This window comes from Anser brachyrhynchus, assembly GCF_964034855.1.
Source record: "Anser brachyrhynchus genome assembly, chromosome: 4".
NCBI lineage: Eukaryota > Metazoa > Chordata > Aves > Anseriformes > Anatidae > Anser > Anser brachyrhynchus.
Genome location: NC_137698.1, coordinates 9384765 through 9406966, shown reverse-complemented (window position 1 = coordinate 9406966; position 22202 = coordinate 9384765). Strand labels below are relative to the sequence as shown.

General features: G+C 37.0%; 1 protein-coding gene across 10 annotated transcripts in view; it reads left to right on the top strand.

The window, feature by feature from the left end:
- PDLIM5 (PDZ and LIM domain 5) overlaps positions 1-22202 on the top strand; it is a 132189-nt gene that overhangs the window by 49894 nt on the left and 60093 nt on the right. For all 10 annotated transcript variants that reach the window (XM_080592162.1, XM_080592159.1, XM_080592160.1 and 7 more), the window contains exon 4: positions 22087-22129. In XM_080592162.1, coding sequence (XP_080448288.1) covers positions 22087-22129 — 43 coding nt within the window. The remainder of the gene's footprint in view (positions 1-22086; positions 22130-22202) is intronic.

Sequence of the window (22202 nt, the reverse complement as noted above, 5' to 3'; positions counted from 1 at the left end):
AACCTAACAAACTAAAGGGTTGCCTTGAAGATCAAAGGAAAGTTGCTGGGATGAAAATGGAAGATTGCAGGGTAAAAATGGAGTTCAGTGGTTTCTGTTTTTTTGTTTTGTTTTGTTTTGTTTTTTTTTGGGGGGGGGGGGTGGTCCATACACATCTGCCAGAAAAATGGCTGGGAGTGAGGGCTAGCTAAGTGATAGTAGCATTCCACATGTTGGGTACATTAGAGCTTTGTCTGGGATCTGTAGGGCTGCAATGAATAAGAATTTGTAAAGGTGTTTCAGTAACACAGGAATATAAAAACATAGTAAATATATAGTGGAGAATGCCAGTTACCATGGGCAGATCATTATTTACTGAGCATCAAAATGTTTCCTTCAACTTTAAGTTTAAAGACTTTTTTTTTTTCTGTATAAATATATGTATGTAACCAAAATTATAGTAAAAAATAAATATATATTTCCCCCCATACCATATCATTAATACAAATGCAGGAAAAGCCTGGTTATACACAGCACTTAAAAAAAAAAATGCAGGAGTCAAAGAAAATGAAGTAAAGAAATAGCCCTGGAATTAAATATTTGTTTCAGTGAAGAATGAAAAGGAAGTATGCGATGTCTTTAATGTCTTTTTTTTTTTTTTCCTTCTTCTCCTGGTTTGTTTGCCCCCAGGGAAATGAAAAGGTCACCTTTAGATTGTAGCAATTGAAGCAAATTTACTTTTGTGCTTTATGTTTTTTTATCTACGTACCATGGTGGGCTGAACCACAGTACAGTCAGATTAGGAGGAGATTTCAAAATCCCACCCTCATTGACAGGAAAATAAGGAGGTCGTCATGAACTCTCATAAACTGAGAGCCCATAAACACAGTTCAGGGTACCTGTCCTCATATTCTGAGTCCTTAATGGAATAAGCATTAGCCGGTTGCAAAACCCTTGGGGGGATAGCTCAGATTTTATGATCCACAGAGGTTTATGAGCAGCTGGGTGGGAAATTTTGCAAGTCTTGTGTAATCTGAGAATCCTCTGCTGAAAACAAAGGGAGAAAGTGGTGGGTTCTCTGTCTGCAAGGGATCAAGTTATAACTAAAGGGCCTTAACCAGTATTCTTGCTTTGTGCTTTAACTAGTGAGAAATGTCTATACCTTTGCTTTGTACAGGTTGTTGCATAGCACAACCAATCTGACAAATATGGTTAAATCTAGTGCTAAAATGTGTCCTTTATTTAATTTGCTGTTTTCGTTTTAAAAAATAAGTTGTTTTCAGACAGGGAAGTAAGATTTTTTTTTTTAAAGTGATGTGATTTTGCTGACCCTACCTTACTGTAAGATCAGAAATCATGCATAATCTCTCCAATATGTCAGAGAATAGAATAAATATTTACCACTTGTTATTATATAAACTGTATTCTTTAATTCCTATGTTTAAGATGAATAGGATAATAATTGCCTTCTGAAATAGTTCTGCTAAATGTTTGGGGATTAAATTACTCTGATGTACAATGATATGAGACTTTTTAAAACAAAGACTCAACTGTTAAAAAAAAAATTATACGGTGAAAAGGGTCGTGCAAGTTTTAAAAGCAGTTTTACAGAAGCAAAACATTAAAAAGTTCCTGTACATCTAAACGTCAAGCCAAAACTATTAATATCAAATTCTATTCTCTCTCTATTTTAAAACTAAATTAAATTATCAGCTGTACTCCAGCTGAGATACATGATTGATTTCTGTCTGTGAAGACAGGAACAAAGATACTTTATTCATATATATTTTACCTGAAGCTGTTTAATTACTTGGAAATACATGGAAGTTAGAGCATCTCACTTGATGCCAGCATATGCATTCTTCCATAATGTGAAGAAGCAGACTTGAGGGGTTATCCTTGTGGACAGCAGGGAATTATCTAATGTACTCTGCATGGTTAAATTTCTATTTCGTGCTGTGAGCAGTAAACTAATGTTTTTAATCTGAAATTTAATACACAAGATCTAGGCTGATTGAGGTGGTAACTAGCATTACAAAGAGTCTGACCATTGCCTAATGGTAATCTCCAGACTGCAAACTCCTCAATACAGTTTTTCTTGCCTGTTAAGCTGATCAACCTCACTTTCCAAGCAGTCTTTCATAGCATGGACTCTTCTAATTGGTAGATTGAATGAGTTTCCAAGCATTATATATGTGTAGGAAAACAGGAATAAAATTAAGCTAATCTTCATTTTGGATCTCTAATAAATCTCTTACTACAAGAGTTAGTTTTGCTGACTGTTGATAACTGTGTGATATGCTATAAAGATTCTATTTAATAGGCAGAAGTGGCAACTTCCTGCATAAGGGTGAAGCATGTGCTCTCAGCTGACAGTGCAATACCAGTTTAGCCTTTCCCTAGTCATCATTTCCCAGGTGCTCTAGGCTGCGATGGCATTTTCAAGACTTGCAGTGGCCATAGACATTTGCTCTGGGTGATTTTTAGTTTTTGTTGTCACCTCTCCTTGCACAGCGTGGAGGATTGAAAGGAACACGCATCCCTGGGGGGCTTCAGGTGGAAGTGAGGAGCTGGATATATTTTTCAGAAAAATGCAGAGCCTAAAATTCTTCCAATCTTCCAATTTTGACTGTTAATATGTGATGGCATTTGCTCTTAATGTAGCTTCCTAGTTTGGTCCTACTTTTTAGTTAATCTCTAGAAAAGGTTCACAGCTGTGTTTCAGAATGGTAACTTTTCCTACCATGTATAAATAATCCTGAATATGACTTTTTTTTTCTTTAATGAGTTACAGCAAGCCATCAGAAAAGTGATATTCTTATGATTTTGTTATATTTTGTTTTATTTGAAGTGATAGTCATGAAGTATTACTGTTCAGGAAACCATTAACACAATTCTGGCTTTCATTTCCTAATTTTGTAGTGGACTTCCACAGTTTTCACAGTGACGGCCAATAAAGCTCCATAAACACTGCAGCACAATTTAGCAGAACTTTTGTTTCTTTAGTAATATTATCTGCTGTGTGAGGCGACTAATTACAAATTTACATCTAATTACAACTTTATTTAAAATGGACTATTTGCAAAATATATTTTCCATAATTTGATCTTGATATTTCAGATGCTGTTTTCATTTGTCAGAGCTCATTTAGTGACTAAACATAGTTTTAAATGCATGGTTTCTAGTACCACTTTTGAATTTGCTGTAGGCTTGGTTTGGCTTCAGTGTTTTATTTCCTAAAATTAGAAGGTTCCTCTTTTTCTTCTGCAGATAATCTTTATCTACTGTTTGCAGAGTAAAATCTGAATTTTCTTGATAACTGTTGAGGTTCTGAGAACTTCAGTGGCGGGTATTACATAAATTATAATGATGACCAGCACCATACAGTTTAATTCCTTGTGGACTAAAGTGTGTTCTCCCTCCAGATGTTTTCTTGTTGCCAAGATCCTACTAGGCAAATACTGATAATTACATTTGTTCTGACATTTCAGTGATAACAGTATTCTGCTTTGAACTACTAAACAATATGTGGATATTATAGGGCTCAGAGGTTTCACTTCCCAAAGAGATGTTTCCTATGAGAAAATAAGATGCAAAGAAAACTGTGCTCTTGGAAGCTCTGGTGCAAAATAGTCTGCAAAGTTTCATTGCCCTGTAAAATAGACCTTTGATTTGCATCTCTTAATGCTGCTGCTTCTTCAGTGTTAGAAGTAAAATTGAGCTTTGCTTGTAGCTTGAATAACAGAGCTATGCACATGTTGGTTTTACGTCCCACCGCTGCCTCACATTTTCCAATAGGACGTGTTTTGGCCTGACACTGAATAGGATGTGTTTCAGTGGACGTGTTCTGGTCTGAACGGTAAGCTTGAACAATCATAGAATTGAAAAATGGCAGGGAGGGCTTTGTCTGAAAGAGGAGTGTGCTGGATCAGTGAACCTGTTAGTCTGGTATCCAGACCCGTTCTGGCTGGTATCTGATGATTCAGCTGAGAAGGGGGGGGTGAGAAGTAAACCCCACTGAGAAGGATGGCTTTGTAACCTTTGCATGGTGAAAACCCGGGTGCTTACACAAGAGATGTGGGTTTGATTATCATAAACATTTGTAACTAACAATTAAATTGGGGTCTTATGGGTGTTGGTTCTCATATCTGCCAATGTAACTCTCATCCCAGGCAGGCTGACAGCATCAAGGTGATTGTGCTGTGCGCAAACGGAAAGTATGTTCTCACATTGATTTTTTTTTTTCCTTTAATTGTTTTTTCCTCTAGCTTTGAGCACAATGTATCCCTGCTTTCACTTAACACATGGTGAGTTCTCCAGGAAGAAAATGTAGATCTTCTTTATCCACTTCTGTACACCTTTTCTACTTTTGGCAAGGTCTCCAGCTGCTCTGAGTCTTCGTCAACTTTGTCATTCAAGACCTGTGCTAGGAAGTGCTGAGGATTCTAACCTTCGCCCTTCAGTTCAGTCACTGCTGAATGCTTATTCCCCCCAGAAAAAAGCACGTTGTCTTTGCAGTAGCTCACGTGCACATTATTTCTTTCATGGAGGTGCAGCAACTTCTGGTTTTGACAGGGCTTTGGTACCTAGCTGGGGCAGAGCCTCACAGGACATGCTTTCCTCCTGACCTCTGGCTCTTTTTTGGTTGAGCTCTTCAGTGTTTGAGCCTCTGCCCAAAAAGTGCTTGGAGCAAAAAATTTCCGTTCCTTCTTGAGATGAATAAGGTGGCTTGAGAAGATGCTACGTCATCTGTATAAAGCTTTTGAACTGCCCTTTTAACCTGCTGTATTTGCTTTGTGTTTGCTCTACAACCCTCCTCTGTCTTGCACATGACCTGACACTGCTGGCCGCTGCTGGAATTGTCAGATATTTGTCCTCCCCAGGCCCAAGACAACTAATCAGTCCAAGGGAAGCATCTGATGCTGCCTCTGCAAAAATATAAGATGGCAAAGACTTGCCCTTGCTACTGATCCATGAAAATTTAAAAACAAAAATGGTAGCAAAAAGTGTAGAGGGATGACATGGAGGAAAAAACAAACAAACAAACAAACAAAAAAAACCTTGCAGATATTCCAGGAACACTTCAGGTAGTAATTGTCCTGCTGAAAAATTGGGACTAATTCACTCACTTGCCTTAAACGCTTAAAACAGAACTTGCCTGCCTATGGTGGAGTTGTGTCCCTGTGAACCAGAACTGAACTTTTTTTTTTTAATTTAATGATATCTACTTCTCTTATAAACTAAGTAAATGATTCTTATTCTTGTTTATTTTCTCAGCTTAGTTTAATTGAGCTTAATGTGAACAAAGTGTTTGGTGCGTACTTTGTAAATTGTTGGAGAAAGTTTAGGTCTTAGTTTTTTTACAGCATTGTTGCGTAAGATGAGTATAATCTATCATTAAATGCAATTCGCAAATGATTTCAATCTCTGTCACATTTAAATTAACAACAGATTTATATGCTTTCATATTTTTGGGTCTTCGGTATTCCCCTTAATGTCTTGCAACTTCTGAGCTTATAATGTCAGCTGAGAATTTTTCTCCCACAGTTTTGGCAAGCTTTGATGTCCTGACTTTCCTAGTTCTTATTAACATGATATTAAAATACCACTGAAAAGATTTATTTATTTTTTTTTTAATGAAGATTTGAGAAGTTAGTTTTGTGTGGTGGCTGAGCAGAAATCTTCCACAATAAAAACTAGTGAAATTTAAGAGTCTGGAAGCCATTGTCTTGAAACAGACACACACAGAGTTCATAGAGAATCTGTCAGCAGGTGACATGCTTTCTAAGCTGACATTTGATGTTGCTTTTGGATAATTAAGTTTTCAGTGGGTGATTAAATGGGTTATCTGAGAGGCAGTTGTTTTGAAGGGCTTGCTTTGTTGCTAATCTGTTTGCTACGTTCAGGCTATGACTGCTGCTTTACTAAGCAGTATGTTTCAACTGAAAAGAAAGAACTATGGAAAAAGTTTGAGCTTCAGGAGAGGGGACTTTTAGCACTTGCTTTTGGTAGGAAAACAACCAAAACCAGACTAGCTAGTCTACTGACTGTATAGCATGCCCTAAAACCCCCTAAGTATCTATGCACAAAAATGGAATGTGTAATACATTCCTAAAATACATTATAGATTTTAAAAAGCCCAAGTTTTAATGAGCACAGTGACTTCAGAGCTAACTAAAGCTTCTCAATTACTAACAGATTATTTTTCCTTTACATACAAAGCCACGCCACATGAGCAGACTATAAGTTTCATTGACACATGGAGTCACTAAAATACACATACTGTGCTAAGTATAATATATAACAGTTTTTGTAAAAACAAAAATGTGTAATATTTTCCATTCAAGGCTTCTCAAGTACTGAAATTCATAACTGTGCCTGCTATTGATAGTGATCTTGGAGTCCCTTGGCCAGAAGTATTGCCAGTTATCTCCTTTCCAAGTTTTGGAAGGAAGGTAGGAGCTCAAGTCAGTCATTATCCACCAAGTCTTGTTAACTCATAAAACACCGCCACATTCAGGTGGTGATGAAGTGAATGCTGGGACAAATGTTTTTTCATTATTTTTTTTTAATTTTTTAAACCATCTCCTGGAGCTGCCTAAAAAGAAGCAACATGAATAACATAATTATAAAGAGTATTTTTGTAGGATTTTTGTACCAATTACACTTTTTGAAGAGGCTGCAGGGAGCTATTTTGGAGCAGTGAGCTTCTAGTGTGATTTTGAGCAAGTTGGGTAAGGGCAGATTGAAGTTCCCCCTCAAAAAATGGGGAACAAAAGCGGATGGGACAATATCAAGTTTCAGCACAACTCGGGTAAACAATGCAGTGGTTTAAAAGAAATCAGAAAAAATATCTTTATCAATTCTCGGTTACCATATTAGGAAGTGTTTTTGGCAGGAAATGTTGGAGAGAAGAGATTTAGATGTCTCACATAAACGAAAATTGTTTCCTGCATTTCCTAGCCACCTTTCTGAAAAGCTGACAGAGGTTTTTTGGTTGGTTGGGGATTTTTTTAGGATCCAGGTAAATTTCAGACTTAATATTTTAAACTAAGGAATAAAAATCTGTAGGTCACTTTGCTGTGTTTTTAAACAAATGCTCCTTGCTTACATTTGCTAAATATTTTAATGACAGACAGTGTAGTTGTTGCAGATAGTTTAAAAACAACAATACTACAACAAAGACCAAAACAAACAAACAAAAAACAAATGACAACAAAACAGACAAAAAAAAACACTCTGCAGATTGTCTTATGCAGTCACACAGAGGTGAGGGAAAGTAGAATGTCAATGCTAAAATTAATATTATATCAAATCAATATTATTGTTGATTATTAAAAAAAATGGAGAAATACATTTAATGTACTTGTAAGGTGTTACTAATCTGGTAGATTTATCTTGGCATGGAGGATGTATTCCTATTTTAGCGGTGTTTGTTTATTTTCATACTAGAAATAACAAAAACACTTTGAAATAAAATACAGTTATTAAGTTCAGAATTTCTCCTGAGATAGGAGAAAGTTATTTGTTTAATAAGAAGGATTTCATCTGATGTTAAAGGTAATGGAGCCTGAGGCACATAGCATCCTTCCTGGAGAAAGCTAATACCTTGCAGGGCTGGACCTGAACTGTTTCTGCCATAAGGCAGTATTTAGTAGACACGACCAAACTTTGCTCAAGATCTGAATACAGGACACTGTGAAGCTGTTCATTTTGTTTCCCTCTTCTTTCTGTCATTTTTTTAAAAAAAAAGGTGGAGAAGGTGGTAGTTTTCTGTGGGTCTTTGGCAGAAGTTGTAATTTCATGGACTATTTTTATTTTAAAGCTATGCCTTTAATTTTGATCATGGATATTTTTCTTGGCTGAGGTGTGTTTTTTCTTTTTTCTTCTTTTTTCTTTTTTCTTCTTTTTTCTTTTTCTTCTTTTTTCTTTTTCTTCTTTTTTCTTTCTTCTTTTTTCTTTCTTTTTTCTTTCTTCTTTTTTTTCTTTTTTCTTCTTTTTTCTTCTTTTTTCTTCTTTTTTTTTCTTTTTTCTTTTTTCTTTTTTCTTTTTTCTTTTTTCTTTTTTCTTTTTTCTTTTTTCTTTTTTCTTTTTTCTTTTTTCTTTTTTCTTTTTTCTTTTTTCTTTTTTCTTTTTTCTTTTTTCTTTTTTCTTTTTTCTTTTTTCTTTTTTCTTTTTTCTTTTTTCTTTTTTCTTTTTTCTTTTTTCTTTTTTCTTTTTTCTTTTTTCTTTTTTCTTTTTTCTTTTTTTCTTTTTTTCTTTTTTTCTTTTTTTCTTTTTTTCTTTTTTTCTTTTTTTCTTTTTTTCTTTTTCCCACAATATATTAGCACGAGAGAATGTCTCCTTGTTAGGATGAGATACCATGAATAGCTGCACACTGTGGGTGAGGTCAAAAGGAAGTATGGGGGTGAGCTGCAGTAACTGCAGACATTAGATATTTACTCTTCCCTACCCTATTCATTGTATAATTCACCCGAATGATTTAATTCTTAAAAAATGCAAAGAATTCATCTAATCCTTCTTGTGATGCACCAAGTTCCTGCTGTTTGCTTTTGTGTGTTTTAAATACCAAGACAGACTTCTCTCATCATGAGTCACCAAATTGTTGTTACCTTTTGACTTTTTCGGCTTTTTTTTTCCTTTTTTATGCATCTGCCTGGCTGTCTACAGTGATTGTTGTTCTGTGGTGGTTTTTGTTGTTTTGTTTTGTTTTGTTTTGTTATTTTTAGTTGCTTTTCCTAAGAAGGATCTGTCAGACTTTGCTGCTACCCATTTAGGGAAAAATGTGGAAATGAAGATACAGTATATGCCATTTGTGGTCCAATACTATCCCCTGATATAGGTTACTGTGGCTTGCTAATGGTCAGAGAGGGATGCAAAACAAGAAAAAAAAGCGGGGGGGGGGGGCAGCAGAAATGTTTCCAGGGCCCAAAAGGAGTTTGTATTTCTGTGATGGTGGATGGGGAAGTGTTTCAGTATGGGATCGGGGAGCTGAAGTGGTTGCAGACATTTCAAACTCTGCATCTCTGGGGCTGGCCAAGCCTTGTAGAAAGGTCATGGGTAGGCAAGGACCAACCCTGGTGAGAGCTGTCACAAAAGTCAGGTGTTGTGCATGTGGCCACCCACTACTGGACACAGCTGGAGTGAGGAAGACCATGGGATATCATGTTTGGACCCTTTTTGGTGACCAGAAGAAAGCATTTCTTTTCTGGCTTCCATACCTTGCTATCCATCCCAAGCTTTGTTTAACTACACAAGTCTGTGAAGAGTTGCTTTCCCATTTTTGCATGAGATTGCAGAAATCTTAAGCCTTGCACAGATCGTTAAAGTATTTTCTCCATGTTTGTGGACGTTTCCTCTTGGAGATAGCAGTTGACCAAGAAAAACAATACTGGTTCCTGATCTGCTTAACATAAATGCATTAAGAAAATATATTTGGACAGTTGAACTTTTCATATTTGTCGAAAGAGATCACCCAAGAAGTGTAATTTACTGTACAGAGACCAATGTTTCACGTTATTCATGTCCTAGCTCCAAGTCAAATGCATGCCTAGAAAGCATTGTAGGGAGCAGCTGAGGTCTGGGACTTTTTTCCCCTGAAAAATGCTTTCAGCATTGGACTAAGGAGTAGCACTCCCACGCCATGGCTCACCAGAACTTCATCTTTTAGTAAAAGAGAATTCATATACTACATTTGATCCATTTGTTATCAAATTAACGTGCAACTACTTGTAAGGAAGATTTTCTGCAGTCGGTGGTCCAATACTTCCTGAGCTCCCATACTTTAGGTAAAGAATTTAAACATTTCCTTAGCCCCACTCTCAGCAGATTTTCTTTCTAATGATGTTGAAAATGGTCTCCAGGGCAATTTGCCATTCACAATCTCAGGTTAAACTTTTCTTTCCATTCTTGCTTTGACCTGTGCAACCCATCCAATACATTTCTGGAATCTCAGAGGCTCATTAATTAGCATGCAAATTGTGGTGGTGTTGACCTCGCTCATTTATTTTAAGCTATGTCCATAGCTATTGAGTGAAAGACTTAGGGAAACAATGTGGTGTTGGCCACAGTTTATCTCCAAGTCTTAAAATAACACAGATACCTCAGAGAGTGGCATGATCTTTAGTGACATTTTAATTCTGTTGGCACACTTTAAAATAGCCAGCTGGGACATCACAGATAGGCTTCAGTTTTGAAGCCTTACAGTTACCATCTGAATGCCAAACTTTTGAGGAGCAAAATAATGCATTTATATATAGATGAAACAAGCTGTAATCAGACTGGCCTCGCAGCACATGCCAGTAATTGTGAACAGCTGCATCAGAACAATGCAGCTGTTAAAACTCCTCCACGCCCAAGAGTACATGTACTTGTCTGGTCCAAAGATCACTCATGGGTGTATCAATATGCTTTTCTTAAGAATAGAGAGAATCTTTAGGGATGCAATTGTTTGAGGAAATCAGCCCTTGATTATATGTTATCAAGGGAGTGTTGGGTATGCAGACTAGCAGAGATTAAGAAAACAATCCAAACCCCTTCTTGTACAGCGAATGAACAGTATCTTTGCTTTGGTGTCTGGAAACTCCCAGGCTTTAACTGTATCTGCAAAATGCACAGTGCATAATTTCAGCTGGATTAATGTTGTTTGTAGACTGTGCCTGGTTGCTCCTTCCTCTAATGGGCCAAAAGTGCCTGGGCAAATGTTGAGTCAGTTTACATGGGAGTAGGTGAGAATACTGAAGGGCAAGGCACTCAGATGTGGCCAGAGAAGCTGTCTGTGTCCACGTGTGCCCTTTTCTACGGAATCGGTAATCTAGGCTCTGCAAGGCTTATATTAAAAGAGGTAATGATGTATGTAGATATGGAAGAATTGGTTTGTTCTTTTTTTTTTTTTTTGGAAGAATTGTTCCTCTGTTTTTATGCTGGTGATGGTTATAGGGTTGGAGCAAGCCTGGCCTCTGTGGGCAGTGCAGAAGAGTTACCATTTTCAATTCACTGAAAAAGCAAGACCCTTTAAGTTGTACATACCAGCAACTTAATCCAGCTACTGGACTGGTTTTTACATAGAATGAGGCTATAACACGCTCAAAGACCTCCCATCCCAGTGACTGAACCTGAGGTTGAGGAGCCAGCTCTTACACGTGTTACTGCCTGCGTAAAAAATGATCACATTTCTTTTGTGCTTGCTTTCCTATAGTATTACACTAACTGTTTAGTTTCCCATTTGTTTATGTAGTCAGAGGTATTTGCTTGGTACTTGTTACTTTTAGTTTAAACACATTAAATGTAGGATGGGTACAGATAAGAAAAACTAAGTGACTTAATCATTAAGCCATAACAAACCACTAACAACAGAAACAAAAGTGCTGGCATGCTCAAGCCTCTTCTAGCATGCCATTGTGGAGCTATAAAAATTTTTGGTGGGAACAGGTAATGTTGCTCTTTGGACCATTTCTGAGGCATGTTTCGTGCCAGTGAGTTTCTGAGGACCAGAACGTGAAACTGAAGAAATTCTTTCACCGCGGTGGAAGCCAGTCATACTGTCTCTGCTGCATTTTCCACTGGAGTTTTCATTGGAGAAAGCCTTTTGTGTCCTCTGGTTCAACTGCAAGAAGTCATGTCACAAAAAGAAGGCCAAGAACAAAGATGTCAAGGTCCAAAACCAGGAAATATCAGGGGAAGCCTGTACTTCTGCCGGAGAAGTTTCATTTTAGAAGTCTTATGTGCTCTGCGTGCATTGACTAACTTCCTAAGGAAAGCAGTGGTAGAGGTCTCATTTTGCTTGCGTGACCAATTTCCAAACAGCATGATTAAAAACATCTTGAGGCTAGCATGACTGTACTGCTTGTAGTGCTTTGGGACACTGAGCGATGTTTTCCCTCCCCTGTATTAATTCCATGAAGAGAAGTGTTAATAGGAAGACATCAGAAAGTCAAGGAAATGATTTTCTGCAAACGTTAGGCAAAACCTTCTTGCTGCTACTTTTGATTCTCCAGTACTGGCATCAGTCAAATGGCCATTGAATTCAATAGCTTAATGAGACTGCCAGAAAGACAGCAAGCTTGAATAATGGCTGTTTGACCCGGGTCCAAAAGTTTTCTGATCAAAATGTTTCAAAGCACTGTTGGTTTCCTTCCCAGAACCTGAAGTAGCCTTGGGATTTGGCAATCATTTGGCAGTCATGCGTGAACAGTGGTGCTTCCTGTGCTCCTGGCCAAAGCTAGAGAAATGGAAAAGCTTACATTTTTGGAGAGTGGAAACATTTCTTAGAATGCAACTCTTCTCACCTGTGAATTTGAAGAGTATCTGAATATATTTGAGAGTGAAATTTTGTTCCCTTTTTCTCAGAAAATTCGGGATTTTGCGCTTGATATATTTTCTGGCTTGTGTGATATACTTAATGGCCTTTATTTTAATTCTTCTTTTGAAAATCAACTTCATTTTGTTCCTGTTATTTCAATATCAAGAGTGGGAGAATGATCATTTTCATTGTGTTCCCTCTGCGATGGGTTCCTTGCTGCTCAAAGTCTGGTATTTTACAGGCAGCTCACCTGACCCAAAGACACCCAGATCTAACCTACCTTGGTCTGCTCTGTAATCTGTATCATTTTTCCCTTGGTAAACACTCATCTCATTGTTTGGGTGCCACAAATAATGTTACTTGTTTCTATTTACACCTTTGTTTTTCAATTGCAGTATATGCCCAGCACCTGTTAAGTTTCCTCTGAAAAGCACATCTCTTCAACATGCAAGGTTTATGATGCTAACTTGTAGGCATTCTTTAATTATAAAAGGGTATGTATGTGACGATCTGTCAGGGGACAGTTGTCTCTAAATGGATTAAAAGAAGCTTACAGGGTTTAAAAATGGTCTGTGCCCATCATATGCTGAAAATAGTTGAAGTTAGCTAAAAGAGATAGCTAAATAACGCTAATAATTTACATATAGCAGGTAAATGTTTGATTTCTCAATTCCAGATAGTAACATTTGGAAATATGTGAATGTGCTATGTAAAGATAAGAGGGGGGAAAAAAAAAGAAAAAAAAAAAGTAAATATGTCAAGTGACCAGTGTTGTTAGGTAAACTGTTCCTAAGCATCTGCCCACAGGAAAAAATGAGACACCATTTAAATAAAACCAGTCCTGTGCCATGCAAGATCATCTCTCAGCTGTTGAGTATCAAAATTGTAGTGTCCTGACTCATCAGCAGGGCTCTTTCTACCTCACTCTGGTAGACAGGATAATGAGAATGTATTAAAGACTGAGTGTTTGGAAATAAATGTGTTCGTGAAAGATAGTAGTCTCATGAAAGCGTAACAGAGTAAGAAAGATAGGATTTGTGGTAATGCTGGGAAAAACTGGCAGGTTTTCAGGCATACGTGTTTTTCTAGTGGTCTGAAATAGAGCTAAATGCAAGTTGTGAGCAACTGCTGAAAGTTTTACTAGATATGCATCACTTCTACCATCTAACAGAAAGGTAAGTGGTAGCTGCAGTCAAGTTATAACCTATTTACAGGGAAGAAAGGTGGTAAGGTGCTTATCTTCACAAGGAAAGAAAAATAATTAACAGTCTATGCCCCATGGAGAGGCTAGTGATTGCAGTGATGATAATTGCATGACATAAAGAAACAAGGAAGGTTTCTTTCTCCATATCTGCTTTTAGTTCACTTGTTTTCAGTCTGTTATTCACCTGCAAGGAAAAAAAAAAAACAAAAAACCTCTTTTAAAATGCAAATATTTTCTCTAGTGCAGCCAAATTCTGTAGAAAGTTTTTTGGGGGTTTTGTTTGTTTTGTTTTGTTTTTGAAAAAAATTGCTGCCTTTGAAAAGTTCCAGCGTATTGTCAGTAGAAAGTCATGTCTGTGGCACTGAACCACAAAACCCCATGAGGTAATAAAAATACTTACTGTGCTTGTGAGTAGTTGCTTGCTTATTTTTGTCTTGTTTTAGAGCAGAAGTAGCGGTTGCAGCATTGTGAAGCAAGCACTGCAAGCATTGTGAAAAATGTCAACGGGTTTTGTTACTGTCAAGAGTTTTGCATCAGCTTAGCTTCAGTGATCAGTTGCTCGCAAAAACAGTTAATTGCCGCATATGTTGTGCACATGCTGAGAATGGTATCCCTGAAGTTTTTGGAGCAGAGAAGGGTAAAAGCTACTTTCCTAGAGCTAGGCTGTGGGAAGGGAGACCTCTTTACTTAGCTGCATCAGCCTGAGTCAGATGGGATTGTTCATTTTTTCTCTTTCACGGTTGCTGCAAATGACAAAAGAATTACAGCAGTGTGCTTTATACACCTTTACTTAGCATGAGTGTTTCCATTATAGTTGGTCCCTCGGTTTGTTAACTACAGGAATTAGCTATTTGAGATGACTACTGCTTTTCAATCATTCTTGCTGAGCTCTTGCAGTAGACAAAATGATTTCCAGCTGCAGATCTTACTCTGGCAGTTGCTCTTTGACTTCATTTACCTTTGGAGGTGTGGTCAGACCTGTTGGCCAACTCTAAGCTGAGGCCTTCCAGATACAATAGTTGGAGGTTTTCTTATACAGCTTTTTTCAAATAGAAGTTTTTAAACATCTAAAGCTGTATTAATCATGTCAAGACATAAATAACTTTTCTCAACATATTAGATCTACAAAACATACTGTTAAACCAGTGACTTTAAATATATAAACGTATGAACAATACATGGAAGTGATAAAGGCCAACAAAAGCAAGGACAAAAGGTGGATGCAATGCGGACAAGTGAAGTTCTTGGAAGTGCATATTCATTAAACTGATCCTGCAACAATTCTGCAATGTGATTTACAGCGCTTCAGCTTTGCTGTCTCTACAGTCACCATCTCCTGTCTCCCCAGCTGTGGGGTGCAGAGGGGCAGGAGAAGTGATACACTTATCAGTGTAGTCTCAGTGTACTCAACTTGTGAATGGCTGAGCTGCTTGGTAGACGAGAAATGCGTTGAACTCCCATAAGATGTGAAACATAAGTCTAATGACTCTGTAACACTCCAGTTTCTTCATCTGAGAGAGAAAATTTGATATAAATGCTCCTTCCCAATCATGCAATTACTAAGAAAAAAAAATCCCTAATAAGGATATGTTGGGATTGAAAAACTTTTTTTTTTTTTGTCATGAATTTCCAGTTAAAATACATGTGACTGCACTTTCAAACTCATTTAGACTGTGTTTTGGACAAAGGAGGTAATTTAAACATTAGTCACTGTAGTGTGGTAGGCACTGGAAAAAATAGTTTGTTACGTAGAATATCCTAAATTATAACCTAGATTTGATGCCAGACTGAAGTCAGCATGAAGTTGAGCTTTTTTTTTTTTTTGAAGGTTTTAGAGGAATGGCTAGGTCTGTGAGTCATTTAGACCTGTGCTTTTCATTAAGCTGGTTATTTTTAAAAGGTAGCTTGCTGTGTTAGGAAGCATTGATTAGACACTAATTCTAAGAAAATTAAATGTATAAATTCCACTATTGAAAGCCGGGTATAGTTGCTGAAGGCTTTTTGTTCTGTCTTGATATTTGCACTTAACTATTATATAGATACTGTTACTTGGCAAAACAGCTGTAGGATGCTAAACAAAGAAATAACAAAAATTAGTTATAACAAGTTAGAACTGATAGAAATGACCACCGTCACTGAAGGAAATGCATGGGCAAATCTTATAGATGAGATGTCATTTTTCCCATCACTTGTGACTAGCAAAGCAGTGACAAGGTAGGATCCCTGCCTCCTGAACTAGATGACAGGACTTGGACACCCTGAGTTGTGTACAGATCTGCTGGAAAGACTGTAATACAAATACCATGCTTGATACAGGGGATGGTTTTCCTGTCTTGACTCTAGCCGGGGAGTCATGGGCAGGTACAGACAGACATACCTCTCCTGCTCCAGTCTGGCTGTATGCATGATACCTGCAGGTTTCTAAATCTCCTGCCATTGCAAGAGTGAAAAGCATGGTTTTGAAAACCTTTGTCGGTCAGAAGGTGAGATATATTCCACAGTATTTTTTTTCCCTTAATTTTTAGTTTGTTTTTGGCTTTGCCTTAATAGAATAAAATATTATCTGACTGCACTTAAACTCTCTTTACAAATGCGTTCAGTAGGGTTGCCACAGACCACAGGAATGAGACTATGAGCGGTGGTTGCCTTTGGGAGGTCTTGAAAACAACTAATCCTTTGTGGGCAGGAATACCAAAGCAGAGGGCAGTTTCTTCCTCTCCTAAAATGTCAGAACTGCTTATTTTAGCACATAATAATGAAATCCCTAACCTTATTTAAATTCAATAGGGACCTACGTTTGATCTGGCTGACTATCAAATGAGCAGCAAAGCAAGGACATAATTTTTCTTTCTTTTACCTGGCTTTATGCTTCATCTTAATCCGAAGTGCTGAGGAGTGCATGGTCTGGGGATGTGAACATATATAGCATATACCAAATGCAAAATGCTGATGCTTACAATATATTAATTTTCAGCCTTAAACTTGATGAAAATGAAATATGTGTTGGATGATTCATAAACTAATATTCCTAGGCTAAACGTAACAAAGTACTGTTTCAGAGATGACAAATATTATCTTGACATTCTATTCTATGAAGAAATAAATACCAGTATTCTCAACATACTCCATTAAATATACCTCAACAAAAAGTGTGAAACCTGAAAGTCTAAATGACAACTCATTCAAAATTGGGTTTAAAGATCCAAGCTGTTTAAAAATTGCCCACCTAACTAAAGAGCTCCTTTTCTGCCATTTCAGATTTAAACTGAGCATCAACATAAACTCTCTTCAACATTTTGTTTCTTAAAGCTGAGACAATTGTGTCTCACACTGGCGTTTATATTTTAATATTTGAATTGACAGAGCTTTGCAGTCTGTTTTTGTAGGGCAAGAGGAGAAATATGCATTTTTAATATACGAATTAGCTTGCAGAATAAGATGTTAGCACTAAGACTCCTTGATGTACCTGGCATCTGAAATACCACTATCTTTTAAAAAAGCAAATGAGCATTCAGTCTTCCTCCTTCCACATTTGTCATTATTTGACATGTACAACAAAATGAAGACTAATGTACTAAAATAGAACAGATAATGGCTTAGGAGAGAAAATGTGATTGACAGCCATCAAAGAATGTGATTGACAGTCATCAAAGCAGCCTGTTGGTATGCTGCCAAGCACCATGACCAAAGTACAGATTTGAAAAACATTGCACTTTTTTTTTTTTAAAGAGGGAAAACAAAATCATCTCCTTTTTGCAATGACTGCAACGCTTCCCAGTTCTCAACTTTCAGTGCTTTAACGATAATTTGGCTACCTCTTCTTTTCTCTGTGTGGGGATGTACATGGGGTTGCAGTTTCTGGGCTGCAGGTGCTTGTCATAGCAAGATCTCTGAAGCACCGATGTAGCCGATTCATGTCACCCAGGGCAGCAGGTGCATTTCTACAAAGCTGTGGGGAGTGTAGTTGCAAGGTATACTACCTGGCAGATGACTCATGTTTTTAACATAAGGCCGACGTTTTCAATAATATATAAGCTGCAACAAGAAGCAAGCTTAAGAATGTTTCTTCTCTTCCATTCTTGTGATACAGAATTAGTAAGAACTGAATTATGTCTGCAATGGGGAAAGGGCTTTGGACTAGGGAAAAAAAATATTTGGATTGTTCTTTTTTCTGTGCTTTAAATTACATCTGCATTTGTTTTTGTTCAGATAGCTTCTATTAAAAGTCATAGCTTGTTATATATAATGTTAAACATTTTCTGCTTGTCATTTTCTTGTTTTCGTGAGGGTTGGCTATCTTATGAAGAGCAAATGCATTTAGCTTTCTGCCCTGTCAGCTGGTTGCTGTCTAGAAATAAAATGATTCAAAACCAAAAACAACAACAACCAAAAAAACATAACTGCAGGCTACAGTGGTAAAACTGTTAAAAGATGAGGTTTTCAGCAAGAAGATCTGACCATTGGCTTTTCAGGGATGTAATGTCTGCTGCCAGAAACTATACCCTGAAGAAGGAGTTAGTTGTCAAAATGAGACGGGAAAAAAATAATCCTTCCTTTCTTCTTTCCTCCTATTAGAAATTTTTAGTTCAGACCAACAAATACAATTTTGTAGAAAGTCTTCCAGCCTTGACTTCATTTTATGAATGAAGGTTTTGCAGCTTCTCTTGTATCTCAGACTAGAGTTTGAGCAATTCTTTAAGTTACAGAGATACAAAAAACAAAACAAACAACAAACACAATACCTATTTTATTGCAGGTATTCTGTGTTCCCCTTGTTTATAAAGGGGTTGATGAGTGCAGATACCTCCTGGTGGTTTACCATGTAGTGCCTTTACTAAGGAGACTGGTGATGGTGGAACCTTAATGGAGTTCAGGAGAGACAAATCTGAAACTCTTCTTCTGGGTTTTAGGTTTGATAAAGCTTTTATGGATTTATCAGCCAGGGGCTTGGACCTCTGAAGAATCCTGCTCTGCCTTGAATTTAATTCTCGCTATTAATTAACGCTAATCAGTGAGATTACAGTGTTTTTGTTGGTGATCGATTTGTAGAGATGACGTACCAAATTGGACTCATAGCTTGAGCTGAGGGTTTCCAGATATTAGTGATTATGGAAGGATTCAGTTATGTTGTTTGTGTCTTTTTGGTGGGTGAAATACTTGGAAGGCGGGAATGAATAAACGGAGAATTTAAAGAATGAACAGTTTTTGCGGGGCACGCTGCTTATAGCAGCAGCAGACTAATTCATTTCCCTAATAAGGCTGTGCTGGAAGTTGGAATGTTTTGAATTGCATTAAATGTCACAAAAGTATTCATCAGAGAGGAACAGCTTGTGGGATGTTTGGAGAACAAATTTGATCATGTTTGTCTGTTCGAAATAAGCTGTTTACACAGACTAAATATATCCTTTTCTTTTTTTTTTTGAAAGAACAAACATCTGTGATGGCAAAGTGTGCACAAACATTGTGCACTTTCATTTTCAGTATCCTGGCTGTCAGTAACTGACCGCTGTTGCCTGTATTTTCACTGTCTGTAATAATGTGTAAGGAGATTGAAGCCTGGAACTCGCTCCAGCAACCATTAGCCAAGGTCTTTTGTGTGCACTGTTTATAATAAGCATTTATACTGAGCTTTTATGTCTTTGTTTTGTTTGTATGTTACCAAAAATATTACACAAACTTATATACTGAACTGCCAGCTTTAAATCATTCAGAAAATACCCTGCTTCAAGTTGTCCTGCTTTTCTAATGAGTAGTAACAGGGCAAGAACGTCATCTCCTTCCGAAAGCCTCTGTCATCACGTATCACTCTGCATCACCCTGCTTAACCAAAGTAGCACAAAATCCTCACATCTAATTGCTAGGTGGGAAACTACATGCTAACAGCTTAAAAAAAAAAGTGCAAAATTCTGTAGTTAAATTACTTCTTGCTCTACAGATTTTGTAATATCCTTCCCAATTCCAAGGGCAATAGTCGGGATGTAAACACTGTAGCAAGTATTTTCTTAAATGTATGTGTTGGACTTGGACATGTTTTGCTCTTCAACTTGCACTGTGCTTTTCCTCTTGTACTGTCTTGTTTAACCACCGTGCATTTTTCACATTCAGATCCTGGTGGCTCAGTTTGCTGGGTGAGCATTTTCTTTATGCAATGCTGGATAAATCACAGATTTTAGTCTGATTATGGTCTGAAGTCAACAAGGCCAAGCTAAACTGTTTGAAGTATGTCTGGGACACGCAAATTTATGTCCTTGTTTCAAGTATGTTTGGGGGAAATAAAGCAATGTTATGCTGTCTGGCTCCAATGTTAAAAGGACATTGGAAACATTGTAGTTATCAAGTCCCCCCTTCCCCCCCTCCGCCCCCTTTTTTTAATGGCATTTTTAAAGACTAATTTTGAAGAATCTCTTCAGATCATCTAGAAATAGTGTTTGAAATATTTTTTGTTAAGTGCTGTATAGGTGAGTGCAGAGCCATCTCATACATTGCAAACTTTAATTATTTTTTAAAACTAATTAAGTGCATTTCTCTTGTAGACTGAAACTTCAGCGTCAAGTATTGGCAAACTTATTTTTTTTTTCTTAGCCATGATATTTGGGAGTTGATTTGAATAGTGAATATCTTTCTACTTCTAACTGTTAGATCAGTTTAATAAATATAAAAAACATTGCAAGTTACTTTATTATAAAACGCATGCCTAAAATATAGAAGATACACTTTCCCTTCTACTCTAGTCTTTAAAAAAGAAAGAAGAGCTTCCATATGTGTTGGCATTTTTTTTTCTTCTTGTTGCTTTTGTCGCTGCAAATTGACATCTCCACAATTAGGAATGATTAACGATGCACCCCGGTGCTTTGGAGGGCCAGAGGTCAGTATTCTCATAGGCTGCAAACTCTGTGGGAAACCGGAGAACAGACCTCTTCCTCAGAGCAGGGAAACACTCTATCTGAGAATTATTGTTGATGTGGACATGATGCGTGTCATCGGCGATGCACAAATGATGAAGGCAAAGGGCAGAAAATGATATTCTTGTGAACTGTAGTTATTGGTTTATGTTTATTTCGTTATTCTCTGCTTTTTTCCGTTTTTTTTGTTTGTTTGTTTGGTTTTTTTTTTGTTTGTTTTAATAACGTAGCATGTGGGCTTATATTCATCTCCCTTTTTTATAAGCTAGTTGCTGGACCTGAACAACAGGAAGGCTGTTGTTGGTATCAGATGGGCCTCGTGGGCCAAATGGCTTTCAGGGAAGAAGTAAATGAAGTAAACATTTTAAACAGCTATTAACAGAGAAAAAAGATATTTGTTAAAAGTTGAGAAGACGTCACTTATATGGGACAGCGTGCCTACTTCAAATCTAGCTGTCCATGTTTTCACTGCTAGAGTATTAAGGCTGGTTTATACGGTAGATGTGTTTAATTAAAATGTAGCTTCTGTTGCCTGTTCTCCAAACAAACTTTTTTGCCTCATTGGCAAACTTTCTTTTAGATATGATAACTCAGCTTCAGTTCAGCAAACCCCTTTTTAGAAGATTCTTAGGAAATCAAGTTTGCACGATTTCAGGCAGGATATGATTAATGTTGCTTGGACCATTAAAGGTGCCAGCTTTTCTGAGCAGCTACCAAATATGGCCAGAAATGTTTTGAAATGTGGCAGGAAGGCACTTTTCTACCAGAACAGCAAGAAAAGACTAAGTATCAGCAGCAGTGTTGTCAGACAAAATGTCAGTGGGTTGGATTTCTTGTTGTTCTATTGCTTTTAAAAAAAAAAATTCAGGGTGTGTGTTTTTGCACATACATGTGTGCAAATCTGAAAAGACAATAAATCAAGTAAGATGTTTTTACCTATCACATATTGCGAGTTCAGTTTAGGTATAATGAATCTGTTAATTCTTTATCTTCTTCACCCTTTCCATTATGATACTTCCTTTACTTCCCACCACCCAGTGGTAGTTTCAATGTACTCATTGTTTGGAAGAAATTTTTTTGCTATCTACTGTGGAGTTCAAGTGATATTAAGTTTACCTTTGAAGACCAGAGAATGTACCAAAAGTTCCTGTGTTATTTAATTTGCTAAGTTGTTCAGAAGGATTTTTATTGTTCTAAAAGGTTCTAAAGGTTCTAAAGCTTCTAAAAGCTTCTAAAAGGAAGCTTTCAGTTTTAAGCCTGGATAAGGGTTATGCACTTTAAAATGCAATTTATCTGACCAGAACTTTTGAGTTATGTGATGTATTTTCTTATGAAAGGGAGGAAAGCAATAAGCAAATTTTGACTATGTCTCCTGACTGGTGATACGGTATTATGAATTTCTAAATGAATTAGTACTTGGTTGACAAATGCTAGAGTTCCTAATGTTGTATCTGGATAAATTCATCTAGTTTGCTTTTGCTTTTGCCCTATATTAACTATGATGGAGTAGGTTGAACTAGAATACTTCTTGTTTCCCTTAGAGGAAACAAATGATATAATTTATATATAATTTATATGTTTTATATAAAAATTATATATATAATAATAAATTATATACTATAATTTATAGTGAGTTGGGAAAGAGAACTACTTAAATATTAAAGCATTTGTTTTTACAATTGTGTGTTTTTCTCTTTCAGAGTTGCTTCTGTACCAAAACCTGATCTTATTCATGTACCAAAGGTAAGTTCATCATCACAACTGAGAAATGTAGCATGTGGCACTGTTACCCATCTGTCAAACCCTGTTGTTGATA